Source organism: Apteryx rowi, unplaced genomic scaffold (genome assembly GCF_003343035.1).
Source record: "Apteryx rowi isolate R43461 unplaced genomic scaffold, aptRow1 scaffold_188, whole genome shotgun sequence".
Classification (NCBI taxonomy): domain Eukaryota; kingdom Metazoa; phylum Chordata; class Aves; order Apterygiformes; family Apterygidae; genus Apteryx; species Apteryx rowi.
This window is the reverse complement of record NW_020448174.1, coordinates 21,521-40,766: the sequence shown is the minus strand read 5'-3', so window position 1 is coordinate 40,766 and position 19,246 is coordinate 21,521. Positions and strand designations below refer to the sequence as shown.

General features: G+C 37.2%; 1 protein-coding gene across 3 annotated transcripts in view; it reads right to left on the bottom strand.

Moving 5' to 3' along the window:
* Positions 1–279: 279 nt before the first annotated feature.
* LOC112964179 (insulin-degrading enzyme) overlaps positions 280–19,246 on the bottom strand; it is a 36,875-nt gene continuing 17,908 nt past the window's right edge. For all 3 annotated transcript variants that reach the window (XM_026061929.1, XM_026061928.1, XM_026061927.1), the window contains 7 exons: positions 14,686–14,797; positions 13,389–13,556; positions 10,189–10,461; positions 7,756–7,817; positions 6,047–6,119; positions 4,040–4,107; positions 280–2,962 (listed from right to left, as the gene is read on the bottom strand). In XM_026061929.1, the coding sequence (XP_025917714.1) occupies positions 2,867–2,962; positions 4,040–4,107; positions 6,047–6,119; positions 7,756–7,817; positions 10,189–10,461; positions 13,389–13,556; positions 14,686–14,797 (852 nt within the window). In that variant the 3' untranslated portion in view covers positions 280–2,866. The remainder of the gene's footprint in view (positions 2,963–4,039; positions 4,108–6,046; positions 6,120–7,755; positions 7,818–10,188; positions 10,462–13,388; positions 13,557–14,685; positions 14,798–19,246) is intronic.

Genomic DNA, 19,246 nt, shown 5'->3' with positions numbered 1-19,246 from the left:
ATCCTGTCCACCTTTATTTTATAAAATTCTCATACACTCAGCAACAAAGCTGATCTGTCTACAAGACGTGGGGTGTCACACAGGGAAGCAACTGTCCTCTGAAACTTCCAAGGAGTGAACAGAAACACTATACAGCAGTCTTATCCAGCCTAACTAGTCCAAGCAACTGCGGCTTAGCAATTCATGATTAAAAATAATGATAAAAAATGCACAGGCTGATAGATGTAACATTACCAGTATGCAAAAAGTTAAAATAAAACAAATTAAGAACTCCAAAGGTTAAATTCAGATTGTTTATTGTAAACAGAATAACTCTAGCACTCTGTCATACTGGCTGTGTCACATGCACCCAATTCCACATAAACTGCTCAAAATAGCACTTGCAAAATTACAGTTATGTAATAATAATTTATGGTTTCTTACATAAACTAATTAACAAGCACTAAAACTGAATTACAGTGTATTCTAGGTAGTTTTTTATTGCTTGTAGACACTGCAGCTTTGGATCCATTAAAATGAACCCATTAGTATGCCTGAGTTTATCAAAATTTACTGCTATATCAAACTCAGAAACTGTAAAATGCTGGAGAACACTTAAAAGCAATTAAAGCATGGGTTTCCTTATCCCCTCACAGAATTTTAAAATTCTACATTTTTCCTCTGGAAAACACGATTTGTGAGTTTGTGTTAAATGCACTGTAGTTCCAATTTATTCATATAATTTGTTAAAATTAGAGTTCATCGTACTTTCATGAATATATATATATATTTATTTTTACATATGACAGAAGCAATTTCATTTTATTCACCATAAGAGTGGTATGTTTAAATACTAAGTCCCAAAATATATATTTTTATAATATGTTGTCAGAACTTTTAATATATATAATACAAATACTTTTACTAAAAGAAAATTATAAACAAAAGCAAATGCAAGAGGGTAAAAAGCCCATTACATGTGAAGGATCCATGAAAAATGTGGTGAACAGAGACCCCAGTACTGTTTTTGTTTATACTATGCCTAAAATTTTTTCCTTAGGCTACAAAAAATGTTAGTGGCCTTCACTGGCAACAGGTTACATCACAAACTAGCATCAAATTTATTAAAAAGATGTTGAAATATATGTATTGTTAACCTTTGAAACAACTTTTAAATGCACTGTATTTACTCAATTAAAAGAGACTCTCATAGAAACACAAAGAAAAGCCCTAATCCTGTCAAGTGCCCATTTAAATTGGCTTCAGAATCGGTGTAAATGAGAACACTGATTGCGATGACAAGAACAGCCCTATCGAAGATACCAGGATCCTGAGGGAAGACACCACGCATGTGAGATCAGGGCCCTTAGTTTCAGGTTCTTTTAATAGGAAGCAAACTCTCAGCAACACCCCTGAGAGTAAAGGCTCACATGAGCAGGTTTTGTATCTTCAGTGCTTTGCATACTCTATCCTGTCTGAATAACGACAGTTAATTATATGCATTAAAATGTAAAAGAGGTTAGTAATTACTAAGATGCTCCCTTACCTTTTTCTGTTTGAAGACTTTATCCTGATTTGCTGTCTCAAGCAGAACAATAATCGGCAGAAGCGAGCAGCTCAGTGAAGACTAGACATAATATATTGTTTTACCATTTTTACTAAATTATGAAATATATACGTATAATATTTCAACATAATTCTTGATCTTTCTCAGTTTTGCGCAGCCTTCTTAAAAGAACTGGGAAGCAACATCTTGTGATGTAACCTGAAGCAAGTAGTGTGCTGTAGCAGTACTGCCAGCCAGGTCCTGCACCGTCCCCAACGCTGGCTGCGGGCACAAACAGGACTCACACAGACGTATTGCAAGAACTCCACTGATTCATTAAAGGGCCCCGGATTTGACTTCATCTGTTCTTAAGTCAAGAACTAATGCGCGCTTAAAGTTATTTGCACTAGTAAGTGCTTTGCTGGACCGAGACCTAATAACAAATAAGGCAAAATGTGCCGATGGAGAACTTTCATAATGTATGAGCAACGGAAAACAAGAATGACATCAAATAAAATATTTTATACACCAAATGGCAACAATTCAGAGTAACCCTGACAAACTGAACAGGATGTTTACAATATCAGGAGACTAGGACAACACTTCTGGTAACAGAAATAAGATGGACTAACAAAGCTTTTCCAGCATTTTACTAGTTTGAATATAAAATGTCCCAAAGTTTGTATAGAAAGATTAAAATCATGCCAGTATCTTCAGTTACTCTTGTTAAGACAATTCCCTCACTTATTACTGTGTTGTCAAATTTCCTGTTTACCCCGTTGGTCTTCATAAAACTTAAATAGAAAATATGTTGGTTGCATTAAGGATCAATTAAAAAAGTATCATTCAACATGTCACTTTCCAAAAACGTGAAAGTCTCTCTTTTTATGAAAAATTGTTGACCCCCAACCCCAAAGGACCTACTTTTCTCCCCCTTTCGGCCCCCAGTAAGATTATTATTGGGCTACTAAATGGTGTTTTTCAAGAAGGATATGGATATTACAAGCAAAATTTGTTTATTCTGGAGGCTTATCAAAATGAAAATTTAAAGGGATATACTATTTTAAAAATATACTGCATCTACAAGTTTTTTATTGTTTCAGTTGATTTTGGTTTTCAACAGGCTTTCTGTAATATAAATGACACATGACCACAACTGATTTTTCTATACTCTCTATCCCTAACACACAGTTAATGTTGAATGAACCAAGAACATATTTGGGATTTTCATAATGGACAGAACCATTTATCCTAATAATCTTTAATAATTTTGTTCATCATGAAATCCCTTAAAATCATGTCAGTACTGATCATTTGCATTTCTTCATCCATTGGGGTTCTTCACAGTTTTGCAGCCATGAAATTGATATGTGGTTTCACCAGTGGAAAGAGTGGCAGACTGCGCTTGAATTCTGTCATATTTTCAATCACACTTGGCTGCAAAGAAGCGTATGCAAGAAAAAGTCTGCTCAATATCTTGAATCAGAAAAGTGGGAAAATCCTCACTTTAAGATTTAACTTTTGCTACAGCCACACATAAACACATCTTTCTTGTTCTCTTTTCTGCAGTATAAGTGATCCCCATTCATTATTATGGAATCTTCTAAAATATAGTTTTATTGCTTAGGAAGTACATGGTTTTGTATTTACTCTGGACAATTTACAACAGTATCTATAATGCAGTAATTGCATTATTAATAATGGCAAGTATTCAGTAAATACAAAGTTCAACTACTTTGCCTTTTCATTTATGAATTCTATTTCAGAACATATCAGCTATCCTTTGAATGCCAGCGTTAAGATCATAAAAACAGTAGCAGTTTGACGAGTTATTATACTTCCACTGTGATTATTTCAAAATAACATTTTTTAAAAAGGGAAGAAGAACATAGGTAATTACCTATTGGCACAAATGTTACCATCCTTCCAAGCAAATTCATTTAAGGTTCAGTAAGGGCCCCGTGCTATTAGCTATTATCTCCACTCACACACAAAGCATCACAGTGAAATCTGTAATACTTGTGTGAATAGAAGTTGGCAAATTGCTTCCTCCACAGGTAACACAATGACAGGAATTTGCATTAGTATTTCAGGCCTTAGGATAAAGACCGGCTTTTTTTTTTTTTTTTTTTTAAACAAAGATGATAAATTTGTTGATGCATATGCAGCCTTCTCTTGGCACGTAATACATCCTATCATATACACTCAGTATTTTCATACAATAATTAGCTGCACTTTATTCCATAGTGTAGATACTCAGTAGAGTTACTTATTTCCATTAGCTTTTATTTCAATGGAATAATAGGAACAAAGGCAACAGGAGAGACTATTCAAGTTAAAAAGAAAAAAAAAAAAAGTCAGGAAAAAACCTGCCATTATTGAGGATGACAACGCACGTGTAAAAGAGCTGAAACATCAACCTGCACCAGTATGAATTTAAAGAAGTTTGTACTTTCTCCCTATAACCTTTTCTTTAATGCTACTACAGTTCCTTCAATGCTACTGCAGTTTTACCTGTGGTAGTGGTGGTGCTGGTGCCAGGTTCACATCATTTTGGCATGGAAATTCTCCAACAACGGGGCCTATTTAACATTATCAAAATTAATTTAGGACCATAATTTAATTAATACCGTATACATATGAACTCTTATAAGACAGATATGTACAGAAAGTACAGATTATTAATTTTATTATATCTATAAATAACATTTTCTGAAGATTTTGACTTGACCTCCACAGTTGTCTTTAGAAATTCAAATAGACTAATCCAAGATTTGACTTGAGACCATGTGTTGAGGAGTAGTGGCTTTTATTCATTTTACTTGCACACAAAGAGAACGTAGAAATAAAAAACTGCTAATTCACTGAGCAATGAATACTTGAACTGTTTTTCAGTACAAATTATGTGAACAGTAGTAAATGCCCATGGTATATGCAACAATGGCAATGCAACAATAGCACATCCGTATTCACAACATTTTCTAGAATTATACTAGAATTTTCTGGTAGGATACACCTATGAAGGCAGGGTGGGATACCCCATGTACCAAACTCTTTAGCGACCCCCAACCTTCCCTGCCTGTCCCCATGCATCCCCTAACTCCAGACCACCCCAAACTTTTCCTTGCATTCAGTCTCCCTGTCCCACAGAATTCCTAGTCTTAAATTCCTTAAGCCTCCCTTTTACTTTCATCCTCAAATTTCAACCCTGACACTCACACGGGGAGTTCAAGTGTTTCTCCTTCCTAAATCCCCATTCTCTACTCTCCTGCTTCCACTCTTTTTCCACTCTTAGGGGAAACGGTGCATCTGCCTCCATGAAGAAGGGTTCTTCTCCAGAAGACTTTTAGACATCCTCCTGTGTGTTATTCTTTAGAGGCTGAGCACCTGCATTTGTTTCCAAGAATGCTTATTAGGATTCACTGGAAATGCATGAAAGTACCCATTTCCTTGTGATGGCAGGAAAGAGGCCACACACCAGATTAAATGCTTTGGTGCTGGGGAATGTGTGGAGAGAGCAGGACAGAATACCCTGCTATAATGTCTGTAGAGTTGCCAGTTTTTAGCCCATCTCCCATACTCACCCTCCTCTCAGGAAGTTATCCTTCCAAGCACAAGCCATTCTGGGAATTTAGTTTTTACATTTTAAAAATGTTTTCTCTAGCTAGGCAAAGTATTAGAGCTATTTCTGCTCAGCTATGATCAGTCATGAAAACTGGTCAGATATTTTTAAAATAAGTCTTCCTTACACAGCTGCAGAATTGTGACTTCCATGGTACCATAAAATCAGTCATTCTGACACTGGGGGGAGTCTCATGACAGGCACACAAGTATCTGCTTCTTTCTATTCTACAGACAAACCGTTACCATCCTTGGTTTTACAACAAGTTACACACTGGAATTTAGGTCCATTATAAACTGGTGAAAAATCTGCACAAAACAGCATAGAAGTTTTTCCTCTTAGTTTATTTACATTAAAACATAAACATTTTTAAAGTTTTCCTTCTTGAACTTTAGAACGGAGTAACATGGTTTACAATGCACAACTAATCTAGATTACTTGAAAATAAAGCCTAAATAAACTTTGACTTTCTCAAGTTTAAATATATTTGATATTCTTAGGGGGGTTTTTTTGAAGGTGTTTGAATAATAACTTGCAGACATTCACTGTTTGTCAGGAAAAAATAAATAAATTACATTGATACCACAAATCTTAATTTTGTTTTTCCCCAGCAGGAATGTTTTATGTTTATTTTAAAATATCCTCTTGAGAAAAGAAGCACTACATTTTAAGATATATCATTTTAACATCAGTATATTTCAGGAAGGCTGAAAAACTTGGCCACGAATGTCAATTAAAAATTTTGAAGCACCCATGTGAAGAAAACCTATAAAGAAGTATTTTTTCCTCTAAAAGTTATATATGCAGTGCATTGTATTTATACCATGTAACATGGCTGTCTTTAACTATGACTGCTTGAACAGGAATTGATTAAATATTATATTCAGTACAATACTTACAGGAATCCATTTCCCTTGCAAGGACATGTACTGATACCTTGTGTCTCCTGGGAGCATCTATTGCTAACAGCACCTACAGTAGACAACATTATCAATTCTTTCAGGTGTGGGGTAACACTCACAGATTATGTTTATAAAACAGTAAAAGGATGACAGCAATTAAATTTTAAGTTTTAAAATGAGGGCAAATTTTGGAATGTCCCTTAAAATATTATTAAAGATCACCCATACAGTTATTTGAATCATTTTAGAACCAAGTTGCCTAAGAAATTCATGTAGCATTTGGTACACAAAAAAATCCCAGAAATAACAGAAATGAAGCCATTAACTGTTGCAATATCAGGTATGCAACCAAAATCTCTGCAGTTTCCAAACCCTACTAGCCTTCTGGAAGCACATCACCCTGAACACAAATATTAAACACAGCTGGACCAGTTCACCCACCCAGCCAATTATTTCTGCTCTGCAACACTGGATAATCATGCATTTTGCATTAGCACATATATATATAAAAAACAAAACAGTAAGAGTAGATACCTACAAAAACAGAATGTGGATACTTGTTCAAATTATCAGTTATTAAACAACAGCTACTGAAATTCCATTTACTAAGTTTATATCTGCTGCACATCTTCCCCCATGTTATCATACTCTGAAAAACATTAGTGTTCACTGTGCCATTTAAGTTGTAACCCGTTTTAACAGGAAGATTAAATCTCAAAATAGAAGGTTATATGAGAATGACCCTGGCTAGTGAAAAGGACAAAGACAGAGTACGAAAGAGAAACAATTTTGAAGACATTCACACACACAACTATATAGGTACACATATGTATATGTACATATAACTATATGTGTATATATACACCATTACTATATGCGTGCATATATAATACGCACACACACACACATATTGTATATACCCCCCCAGACACATACACACACCATGCTTCTTCATGGGTAGAAATTTTTCCATACAAAGTTCCAAAGGCAGCCACAGTATTTTTCCACAGTATTTCCCTGAACTATTAGCTGCTCCAGAAGTAGTAAAACACCACTTTGCAACACTCTGAATTATCACTGCATTTGAAATTTGGTGCAAAACAGAAAGAATAAGGCCCAATTAATTTTTTTTTTTTAGTGAACCACTTCCTCCCGCCTGTCCCAGTATTTCAGCTGCTCATATTAGACATCTATCTAACAATTTCACACTGAGCTGCAATATATGATTATTGCATCATTATGTTGTTCCTTTGTTCTGCATAAGAGGAACAAGAAATGTATTGATTTGCAGTGTGGAAAGCTTTAAAAATATCTTTTTCATTCACAGTTCATGCAGACAAAATATGCTGAATCATCTACTGGTTCAAGGAAAAAAAAAGAATAAATTTGCAACCTTCGCTAAACTGGGTCAGAAAGTCACATAGAAGCATAATTTCTATTCACAAAGGAAAGATAAATGAGACAAGAAGAGAACAACAGCTGGTAAGAAGGGAAAAAAAAAAATCCCTTTCCACCATTCTTGCCTTATGCTAGTTTCCATTAAACTAAGGAAGATTCAGTAAACAAAATGATTATTAAGGTATGTGCATCAATCGTATTACCTACCTACAACAAGCATAAGTATATACTCTCATAGTTCACACAAGTAATACCTAGTACATATACATCTCTTTGTGAATAATACTTTAACTACATGACTAACTTACCTTGTAGAACTGTATGATATCGTCCTTGGTCAGGGTCTTTAGATAAGCCACTTCAATGTTATCTGCACAACAAAAGTAAAAATTAAAACAAGTCTGCAAATCCTAGCTGGTTATTAGCACACTACTTATTTGAAAGCATTTTGCTTCCAAATCCAGATGCTGCAATTGACTGCAAATGATATGCTTTGCATTCTTAACTTACAAGCTACTACTTGTATCACTCAAAGTGTCACTGGAAGCTTAGGAAAAAATTACACAAAATATGTCCATCTGATTGGACTTACTAAAAAAATAAATGTTTGAAGAATACTGATCAGACTGTATCTATTCAGTAGATAAAAAAAATATGCCTACTTCTGTATAATATCTTCAAATCCATGTTACACCTTTATCATGCAAACTGATGATAGATAGCTCTCCTTCACAGTTAGGAAGATGGCATGAAGATTTTTAATGATAAATGCAAGGAAGAGTAGCTGGCTATAGCACACATGATAAGGAATAATCACCTTTAAGATATCTGGGAACAATGTGTCTCCCTAGCTACGTAAAACTGTTTCATCAGAAACAAAAAAGTACTGGAGGGGTCAGAGTTTTCACACCACCTCATACTCAGGCATGAAATCTTCGTGTCAGTAGCTGTCATTCTCTTGAGACCAAGCTAGATGACAATTCAAAATTCTTCATTATTAAAGCAGTTCACAGTTAGTCACTGCCTACAGAAAAGACTGTATTTGCTATGTGAAAGGCCATTACTGCGCATGGAAAGCAAAAGAGAAGTTACAGGATACAGAGTGAATTTTATGTAGGAAGTTTATTATGCATGGGAGATTGAAAATTGCAGCTGTGAATAAGAGCTGAGACACGAAAGCGTGACGCAAAGCTGATCTATACCTAAAACAGAAATGGGAATTTTTGTGTTACAAACTAAAATTCATTTATAAAGTATCAAATTGTTTTTTTCTTTTGGAAAACTTTTTAATAAAGCAAATAGTGAACAAAATAAAAATTAGATTTCAAAGTCTTACTCATTACCTTTTAGGAATTCTGTATCTTTATGGTAAGAATCAACTTAGTTTTGTTTCAAAATGTATTATTTAGTAATACAAAATAAAACCTTGCTCAGAATATTTCTTATATACCTCAATATTCTGGTTTAAAAATCTCCGAACATTGGTGAAAAGGAGAAAAATACAACTTTAATAGTATGTAAGAACACAGTATCATGCTATCAACGTAAAAAATTTTCAATCCATTTTCACAAAGAACTCTACAAGTTGGATCCTAATCAGTCTTTATGAGCTTATAACCTTTAAAGTATCAAGGTTTTAAAAAATTAATGTTTCTTCTAGGCCTCCTGTCACCTGAGACAGATCATGTGCTAGTGCAGGTGCCTGCTGTTGCCTCTGCCGCGGTTTCCCTTCTGCTGCCCCCACAGACCACGCAATGGGCAGGTGAACGGGGTTCGTATTACTGGGTGCACCGTCAGGAATGACAAAGTATATTCAAATGCATCTCAGCCAGGCTTTAGGCACATGTACAATACAAGTGTCCAAACACCACGTAAGAAATCTGAGCTCATGCAACATCAACACGTAAAAGCCACCTACATCCAAACCACTTCCAATCCTTGACCTGCTCTATGTCTCACTGAGCCTTAAGGGAAAGAGCAGAAGGTCAGGGAAGCATCCGCTACCCGCTACGACAGGGCGAGTGCCAGGGAACAGCGCTATCCTCCGATGCTAGCGGCCCCTGCGACACAGGGAGCACAGGCTCCCCAAGTGGGGTCATGCCTCCGGGCAGAAGGAGAGCCGGAGCCAGGAGAACACAAGTCGCAAGCAGCACATAAAACGGACCAAGTCAAAGTTCAGGTTGTACCCAGGGGCTGCGCTCGCATTCGGCACAGCCCCAAGCGCAGTCGGACTATGGCGCTCAGCGTTCCTCGCTCTGGAGTCCAGAGCAGCTGTGGAACTTTAAAATACTCGCCCATGACCACTAGGAAAACTGAACATTTTTTAAGCATATCATCCACTGTTTAGCCTTTCTTTCAGCAGAGGCATTCATTACTGCCCTACTAAGAACTCCAAAATATTTTAAGCATTTTCTATATGTAGTTCATAACATACAGCACGAAATCCTACCCTGACTGAAGTTAACAGAAATATAGCTTAAATGTCACTGTCATTTTTCTTAAAAACAAAAATCAGATGCTGTTTTTTTTCCTGTCAACTTTCAAATTACACACTGTGCCCTAGAAAAAATCTTGGAAACACTTCCGTGCAATTTTCAGCAATGAGTGATTTAGCAAAATGCACAAAATTTTAGTTGTTAAATTTTAAATAAACATTTCTGTCAAAAAAGTCAGTAGCATATTTTAGCACTTGGTTTTGCAGTTTGTATTTCTACCTTTAAAATAATTATAATTTTTCTTACCTCTGTCAAAATTATACTGCTGGGAAATTATCTCTCCCCAGTATTTAGCGCATTCTGCAGACAACTTCTTTGGTTTGTCTAGACGACGAATTGCTAAAGCTTGGATGTGTTTTTGGAAGGCCTCTTCTGTCATATCTTCTATGCACTTTTCCATAGTTTTTAAGAAGGCTTCAACTCTGCTTTCTAAATAGTGTGGTGGCTTTTCAGATTGGATAATAAATCGCAGTCCTTGTATGCCATTTGCCCGACGTGGACCACTGAACACAATGTAACCTTGGCAAAACAAAAATAGTCACAGATTAAAAACAACAACAACTACAACCACCACTCTTGTTTCAGCACTGAGTTTGCCAAGCATGGCATGTTTGTTAGGAATGCAATTTTATACTAGATATAGTTCTGCATTATGAACAAAATAATGCAGTGTTTCAAAATATGCCACTTTATTTTTAAAAAACTTCTTTCCTCTATTTCTTTGAAGTAAATTATCAGTTGAGGAGAGAGGTGAGGAGGAGATGAGGTATACTAAGAAAGAACAAAAGGAAATTTGTCATCAGTATTAAACAACCAAGAATTAGGCTATATTCTAGTGCTCCACTACTCTCAATGTTAGAAACTTACTATTATTTTCCATAATGTTTAATCTGAATTCCCTTTGCTGCAATGTAAGACCACTATTTCTCATTTTATCAACTAGATGAAAAGAAAGCATTCTTTTTTGTTGCAACTTTGGCATATATGAATACTTGAGCCTTTCTTCAATCTTCTTTCCCCCTTTAAAAACAAAACCACCATATTTCAGTTTTCTAAATGATGTTTTACACATCATTCCTTGATGCTCTTGTGTTCAAAAGCCTTACCTGAATAGTACAGAAAGATTATTTTGTGCATCTTTGGAAGCTCCCTTTTATACATCCCAGCACGCCTTTCCACAGCAGCATGACACTGTTGATTCATGTTCTGCATCTGATCCACTGTACCCTATAGATTGTTTTCAACGTAAGTGCTATCTAGCCACTTGCTCCTCATCTTGTGTCTGTGCAGTTGATCATTCCTGCAAAATTGTTCCTGCTGAACAGCATCTTTTCTTCATTCAAGTCATGTCTCCAAAATGTCAAACTAATTTTGAATTCTAATTTTGCCCTCCCACACACTTGCAGTCTCTCCTAGCTTAGTATTATCTGAAGATTTATTAAGTATATTCACGTCTATTATCCAGATTTTTTATGAAAATACTAAATAGTATTGGACCGCAATACGGCTCTGTAGAATGTTATTTTTCTAATGAACTATTCTTAACAACTCTCCAGTCATAACTTTCCAACCAGTCTTTTATCCAAACATGTAGCAGTTCCATCTGGACTATCTTCCTCTAGCTTGTTAGAGAACGTTATGCGACTGTCATGCTATTAAAAACTAGACATATGACATCACCACTTCCACCCATACAGCCAAACTCTGTATAAAAAAAATGAAGTTAGTTTGACCTGTTTTGTCCAGAAACCATTTTTCAGTTATCTCCTATATATTTAGAACAGGTTTCATAATTTGTTCCACATTTTTCCAGGAATCAGAATCAAGCTGACTGATCTGTAAGTTCCCTGCTCTTTTCTCTTTCCTTTTTTAAGGATAAGTATAGCATTTAACCTTCTTTAGTCTTTCAGTACCTCACCTATCCACTGCAAATTCTCAGTTTTAACAGTTCTGGTTTCAGGATTTCATCCTTTAAATATAGAGTTGATCATGCCTAAACTATTTAAAATCTTTTAACTTGCCTGAATAATTTTTAATCTGTTCTTTTCCTGGTCAAAGGTGAGCCCCTGGACTTTGATCACTGGTACTTATTTTGGAAACCACCTCATCACTGTTGACATTTTAAGTGAAAACTAACAAAACTGTCCTGAAACATTTTGACCTTTTCATACCATTGACAACTTTTCTTTTCCTTGGTCTTTCCCTTACTGCTGAAGTATTTATTGAACGAGTCTTTGTTACTTCCTCCACAGTTTAATAGACTGCTAACTCTTGAACTCCTTTTTTCCTTAGCTTTCTCACAGATCTTAATAACAGTTCCACTGACTTTATTGAAGGCTGCTTGTATTATTGCTGTCTTCTCTCCTGAGAGGTGTGAACTCTATAATTTGGCAGTCATGGCATGCTGGTCCATATTCATACACTCAAACAGTTCTTCCTTGCTGGTCCTTCCCTCTCTCCCACGCTTCAGTTGCTATGTCCAGCTTCTATACAAAACCTGCCACCAACATATTCCGAAAACCTGCTAAGTAACCTGGGTCCTGCCCTTTTTTCAACAGATATCTAGAGAGTTAAAATCCCCATGCTCAGTGTGATGTGGCTCTCTCTACTTGTTGCTCACAAAAAGACTAATCTGCCTGACTTTTCTGGTAGTTCATAACACCATAATGGTACCCATGTTCTTTTTCCTTTTAGTCATCATACTGAGAATTTAAACAGGACTCCTGGATATTAGGCTATAAACAATCTTGATTTACAAGGCAACCTCCTTTCTTATTCTCCTGCCTCTCATCCTTTAAAAAAATTGTATTCCTTAAATCTCAATCATGCTAATTGTCACGCAAAGTCTCTGTCTCTCCTGTTATCCTATTTGGGTTAACCTTACTAGTTTTCAGTCTTACTGGTTCAGGTAATGATTATTTGTACTTTCTGGTGAACACCTGTATTCTTAATAAGCCCAAAGTGTATTTAGGACTTGGTCAACATTGCAGCTTACCATTACCCATACAGGAGTATTCCTAAGCTAGGGCTTGTGAACCCTCTAGTGCAGCTGAAAGTGGGACTGCGAGCAGAAGAGACTTAACTGTTAATGATTCTTTCAGAAGATTTCCTAAAATTTAGGAAATTGACCTAATCTCCTTTTTTACAACTGCAGATATGAAATTTTCTGCATAGTAATCACATTTTTTTTAAAGTAGAGCTGATTTCAGATACTTCACATATGATCTTAAAAATTATGCTTGCTTCTTCTCAATTTAGCATATGCGAACAGTAACATTCTTTTGAGTCATCAGCAGTTAAAATTTGTGTTTACCAAGTGTCCTTTAAATGACATTCACTAAGCAGGGAAAGAACACCTCATCACGTCTACCCATGTAAGTGCGTGAGCGTGTGTGCACTTGAGTATATACACACACATGGTCACCACCAACTCTGGGAAAACTTACCTAACTGTTCCTTGGTGCGCAGAGTATTGAAGCACGGTTCTGAGATAATTTGACAAAAGAGCTCCAAAAACATATTCTCAGAGGTGCTCTGCATGTCTGTCTGGTAATATATTTCAATTCCACAATTGTTATGAACTTCATTTCTCTGTTGATAGACAAACCAACCTCCTAAAAAACAAAGTTAAACCAACTTCAGTTAAAAAAAAAAATACATACTCATTATCCAGTGTTAGAAAGATAATGGTCTATCACAGGAGGAATGGAATTATAATAAATGGCTTGGGACCCTTAAAGCACAATTTCCACTAACAGATCAAGTGGGTTTTTCATGAAACAAAGAAAAGATTATTTTAGCATGTCAAAATGTCAGAGCTTGCACATATGAGCAAGTGAATTACAAACAAAAGGGTCTTCACAAAAAGACATGCCAGATACCCCTTCTCAGGTATAATGAACTCAAGCATCTGCACTCACTGGATATGGAGTCTAAATTGGCTGATTCTCTTCAAGTAAATATTTTTGGAACTGGAATGGAATTCTGCATTGCCTCTACCATATAAATAGTTTTAAAGATAATTTGTCAGAAATGCTTATGAACATTAAAAACAATTCAGCATTTAATATCAAGAGCTTCTTTGGTATATGGTAATTTCCACAGGCTAATGATCATCAAAAGGTAATTGATTTTGGCTGTAGAGCTACATACGTCATCACTCCTGTGCAACTCCCAGGGACTCCCCATGCCTCATTCCTTAAATATAACATTTTTTGCACAATAGAAGTAAAATAACATAAAAACACTATGACACCAAAAGAACTGATATTACAAACATTAAAGTTATTTGGGTAATAGCTTTGTATTTAGCACAATAAGCAAGAGTTGTTTTGGACAATCCTTCACTGAATGCTCAATTAATACTGAAATCTGGTCTTAAAGAATAACGCTTATTCAAATGTGTATAATAGTGTTGCACAGAATGGGACAGGGCTCTTATTTCCATAAATCATACAGAGTGAATTAGGACTGAGATCCAACTTACAAACGCAGATTAAAAATAAAACTGAATTCATTTTCAAGTATACCAAAAAGATTCTATACTCGTGCATTATTTTAGTAACATAGCAAAACCATACCCTAATTATATCGTTCAATTTACAATTTAAAGTAATTTGAAGCAAATCTGATTTCCAAACAAAACCCAGCAACAGAATAACATTCATTTTAAAATGCCATTAGCAGACAGAGAATCTCAATTTAATGTGCTTTAAAAATTTATTTATAAATGATTTAACTTACTGTCAGGAAGTTGCACTTCTCTGTATCTCACTAGCTGACTGGGAAGAAGTGGCTTTGTATGAGCATGCTCAATGAGAGTGTCCTCAACCATCTGCATAATTCCTAATGCAGCCTGAAAGAGAAAATGAGAGGATTTTTAACAATCATCAGTTATTCCGTACCTACCAGCAAGCTGAAACTTTACAATTATTGATGGTGATGTGAAAGGAAAAAAAAAACCCCAAACCCAAGAAAACAGGAATAGAAAGAAGGGATATTGTAATTTAATAAAAATACAATAGAAGTTAAAAATAAACAGATGGGAAGAAGGTTTTTTTTTTAATTTATTTTCATTACATGAACTACTTTCCCTCTTCCACAACACTTTTGAAATTGATGTTCAGTGGGCTTCTTTTTTCCCCCTTCACCACTTTGATGTACTCATGTACCAAAATTTGAAATCTAGACATCTACAATGTATGTTTCCAAAACAAATGACATATCAGGTGGAATTTAAAAAAACCCAACAAACTAACAGTTAACTTCAAATATGCATTCTATTGAAGCACTGGTATTATTAGGACTCGTTGGTCAGCCATTTTCTTTTATTTGATGCACTAAATTTTTTTTTCTTTTTTCTCGTCTGCACCTGCTGCTTAACGAACTAGAAAAAATTTATGCCTAGTTACCAGGACCTTAAAGAAGCCATGTCCAAAAAAGTAAAATTTATTATTATTATTTTTTAAATAGGCTGTTGCCTACAGTTTATTGCAGAGAGCTTTCAAAACAGCATAATGGTGTCAACCTCACAAGATATAATGAGAACAAATGCAAAAAGAGTATTTCATGGCCTTAAGTATCAGACTAAAATTCTAAATATTTTGGTTTCTTCTCCCAAGACAGGGCATGCATAAATTTTAAAAGTAAATAAGAAAGCTTTGGGTATACAAAGATAGAAAAACAATATATTGCTTTCTTAGGAACCAAAGCTGAGGTCTCAGGCTGCTCAAGTTCTTTTTCTTATTTCCAATGTGTTTGGTACGAACTGACGCCCAAGAATGAAGATTCCAGATCCCAAGTTTGCAAAGGACTTAAACAGGTATTTAAATAAACAAGTAATTTGTCCATATTTTTAAAACATTTGAGCAAAATTTTAATTCTTACTGAAACTGCCAGAAATTAGTCATGTAAATTACTAAAGAGAGACTGGAACATACAAATGCTTTAAGTATTTTCAGAAATTATTCTTTTTCAGCCATAATTTCTGCATCGACAGTTAAAAATCCCAAATAAAATGTGCTCGTTTACATGTTAGTAAGCTTGAAGTGTAGACAAGCCATACCTGTAACATTTTGTTATCTGCCATAAACCACACCGTCAAAAAAAAAAAAAAAAAAAAAAGGGTGTAGCCCCACCAGGAACGCCTGTCACTGCACCACTGGTTTGCCTGGCTGGTTCTGCCTACTCACCACAGTCCTGCGTAAACACCCAGCTGTAACGCCCACCCTTCGCACCCCAGGGTAACATCAGGCACCCTCTGTCCTGCCACAGGTCTCCTGGGATTAGCACACGCAAGCCTGGCAGCTGCACAGACATTAAAGTTCTAATTTCTTATTACAAACAATTTCGTGCGGTAAAATGAAATCTGGACATGTTCTTTCCACCAAACTTGCGATCATCCATCATAACTCAAACCTCAGCCAAGAGCACCACAGATCACACAGCTGAACTTGAGTCTGAAGTGGCGTTCCCTCACCATCCAGCACCTCCACAGGCTCCACATGCACTGTTATCATCAAGGCACATTTGACTCCAGCTCACCTTTGCCTGGGCAAAGGGTCATCTTTGCTGACAGCAAGACAGATTAGTGACACAGCTGTCAGTGTCCAGGAATATTTGCCTGCAGCTCTTCTCCCCTCCCAACCTCTCTTTCCAAAAAGAGAACCTGTTTTTGCCCCCTGAGATCATGTCAGAGGCAAATCCTCCCTAACCAGAGCTCACTTACTATAGGGGTCACATAGGCAACTTGCAGTCATCAGCTAGGCCTACCCCTGTTAAGACACATTTTAAGTCCATGTTTCCCAGACCCATGAATCGGTGCAGGCTCAGTCCCTTCCTACGGCAGAGGAGAACTGTTCCCTGAGCAGGAGTCCAGAACCTGTCCTCGCCAACACAATTCTACAGAGGGGACAGAGACCAACCCTTTAAATAAAAGGGAAGAAAGGTGCTTTATTTGCACAGGGAGAGTAAAAAATGAAGCATACTCATTTTCCTACTGAAAGGACACTGAGTACTTGTGGGTGAAGCCAGACCGCACAGCCACATCTTACACCTCAGAGAACAGTAAACATGCTGGAGCAGGAAGAGGGAGGGTGCTGCAATGAAAGAGAGTTCAGCAAACATACAGGTCTTCATACATGTAGAGCAAGCCAAGCCAAGCCAAGCCAAGCCAAGCCAAGACCGGAGCAGAGTGAGGCATTATTGGATGTCTGCTGCAAGTGAGAGATGCCTACTTCTAGTAAAAGGAAATGTGTGAGGGGCAGAAGCTACTGCAGGTGGTGAGGAAGTTGGCAAGAGTTATCAATCTACCTCAGCCACAATTTCCTCCCCCCCTCCCCCCCCCATTCCCAGGCCTTTCCAGCCCATTTTCCACACTTGGGCTCCCTTGCTTATCACAGAAAACTGCTTACATGCTCCAAAGTTGCTCAGGAATGCTCTCTGGTGGGCTAGCAGCAGACTGCAGGAAGCAGAAGGTCATGGCAAAGCTCCTGCTTGAACTCTAGTCCTCACAGGACTGGGCTCTGGATACCCAGCCCATTCTTTCACGTACCTGCTGAGTTAAAACAAGCTGCAGTGGCAAGTGGCAGAAAGAGTTCAGAATCCAGAAACACAAGTAACGATGACCTATTGTTTTCAAAGGCTTCCTGCTACAAACTTTTGCACTTTCTCTCTCATATGTTATAGACCACAGCTTGCAAAGAGACTCCTGGTAAGGAAGCAGGTGTCCTCCTCACACCTGACACAGGGGCTTTCATATTCCTCATCAAGTCACCAAACACACACTTCATCGCTATTCAACTACTGCTGGAGCAAAAACTAGAAAAGTCTTCATGACGGTGGAAACTGCTGGTGAGTGATTTCATAAGCTACAGGATGAGAATATAGGCAAAGTCATGAAGGAGCAAGAGAATCACGGCAACTCTTTTGATCTCAGCAGGCTCAGCAAGATAATGTATTGGCCTGTTTGTGCAACTTTGCCATGCACAAGTTGCTGGGGAAAAAACAACAAAAAAACCCAGGCATCATACATTTGGCTAGATAAGTAAAACATCTGTGGTGGTCAACAGCAGACAGTAGCATAATGAAGCCCCTTCTACCGATGAGGGATAAAAAGAGATAAAAAGATGCTTCCCATCAGTGGCCCCAACAGCACTGGAGAAGCCACGCAAAGTGAAGCCTGCTTTGACCTCTGCATCTCTTACCCTTGAGAACCACAGGAAAGGAACCTTCTGAGTGGCAGATGGCACTCGTTGTCACCTTTCTAAACCTAAATTCAGTGACAGTCAGAGGTTGCCAGCCTCCCAGTGACCATGGCAACCCTTCTTCCTATGCTGAATGTCACTCTTCCATTAGTGTTCTTCCTCATGAGTGAAGCACAGATTTGCATGAATGCTACCTTCTTCATTTCAAAGTTGTCTCTCTATAGCTGATCCTCTTGCATATGCAGAACAACCTTCTGCTGACGGTCATTACTCTTCTCAAAGACTGACCCTGCACAGAAAAGAGCCAGCACTTCTTTCTCCTTTTCATCAGAGAGAATGTCTAACAGTGCAGCCAGCTGCACATACGGTACTGCCAGTTGCACCTACAGGTCCACTGGTAGCCTAATTCTCAATTTTTGCTGGCTATGCTGAACAAGAGACAGGGCTTCTGATTCACAAACCACGCATGCACCTCCACCCCCATTTGCAGGGCTGTTGCCAAACTCCAACCCACGCTGCTGCGGCTTGTGGACACGAGCTAGAAAGGCAAATTGGCATGAGGATCTTGTAGAGCTCAGACACAACTGGCAGCCTTAGAGCCCTAAAGACTGGCTGATCTCAGCAACAGAGAGCTGGTCCACTGCAGGAGCTGTCAATAATTATTACCAGAATGGAACAAGATCAGCAGATGACCAGGAGGCAAAACATAATGCAAGGAAGGATATTAGACAGCTTGCCCATAAACACATACCTACATAAAGGCCATATACAGCATTCTAACTAATTGTACAGAAATACACTTGTGTATTTCCGCTGTAAATAGTCTAATGTAGATAACTCAGAATTGCTGATCAATTCATGCATTAATGAGCAGGGTACAACAGCATTAGTCCCTTACATGTCTTATCCATTTTTGAAACTCACACTAAGCACCTGAATATGATCACAAATCCAATGTGATGGAATTCACAAATCCAGTCTGGAATTTTATCGAAGTTAAACTGTATGACTATACCCACAGACAGAGTTCATAATTCTTATTCTGTTTAATATTCTGCATTATTCCCTAATATTTTAATGAATCCTTACTCATTACTTGA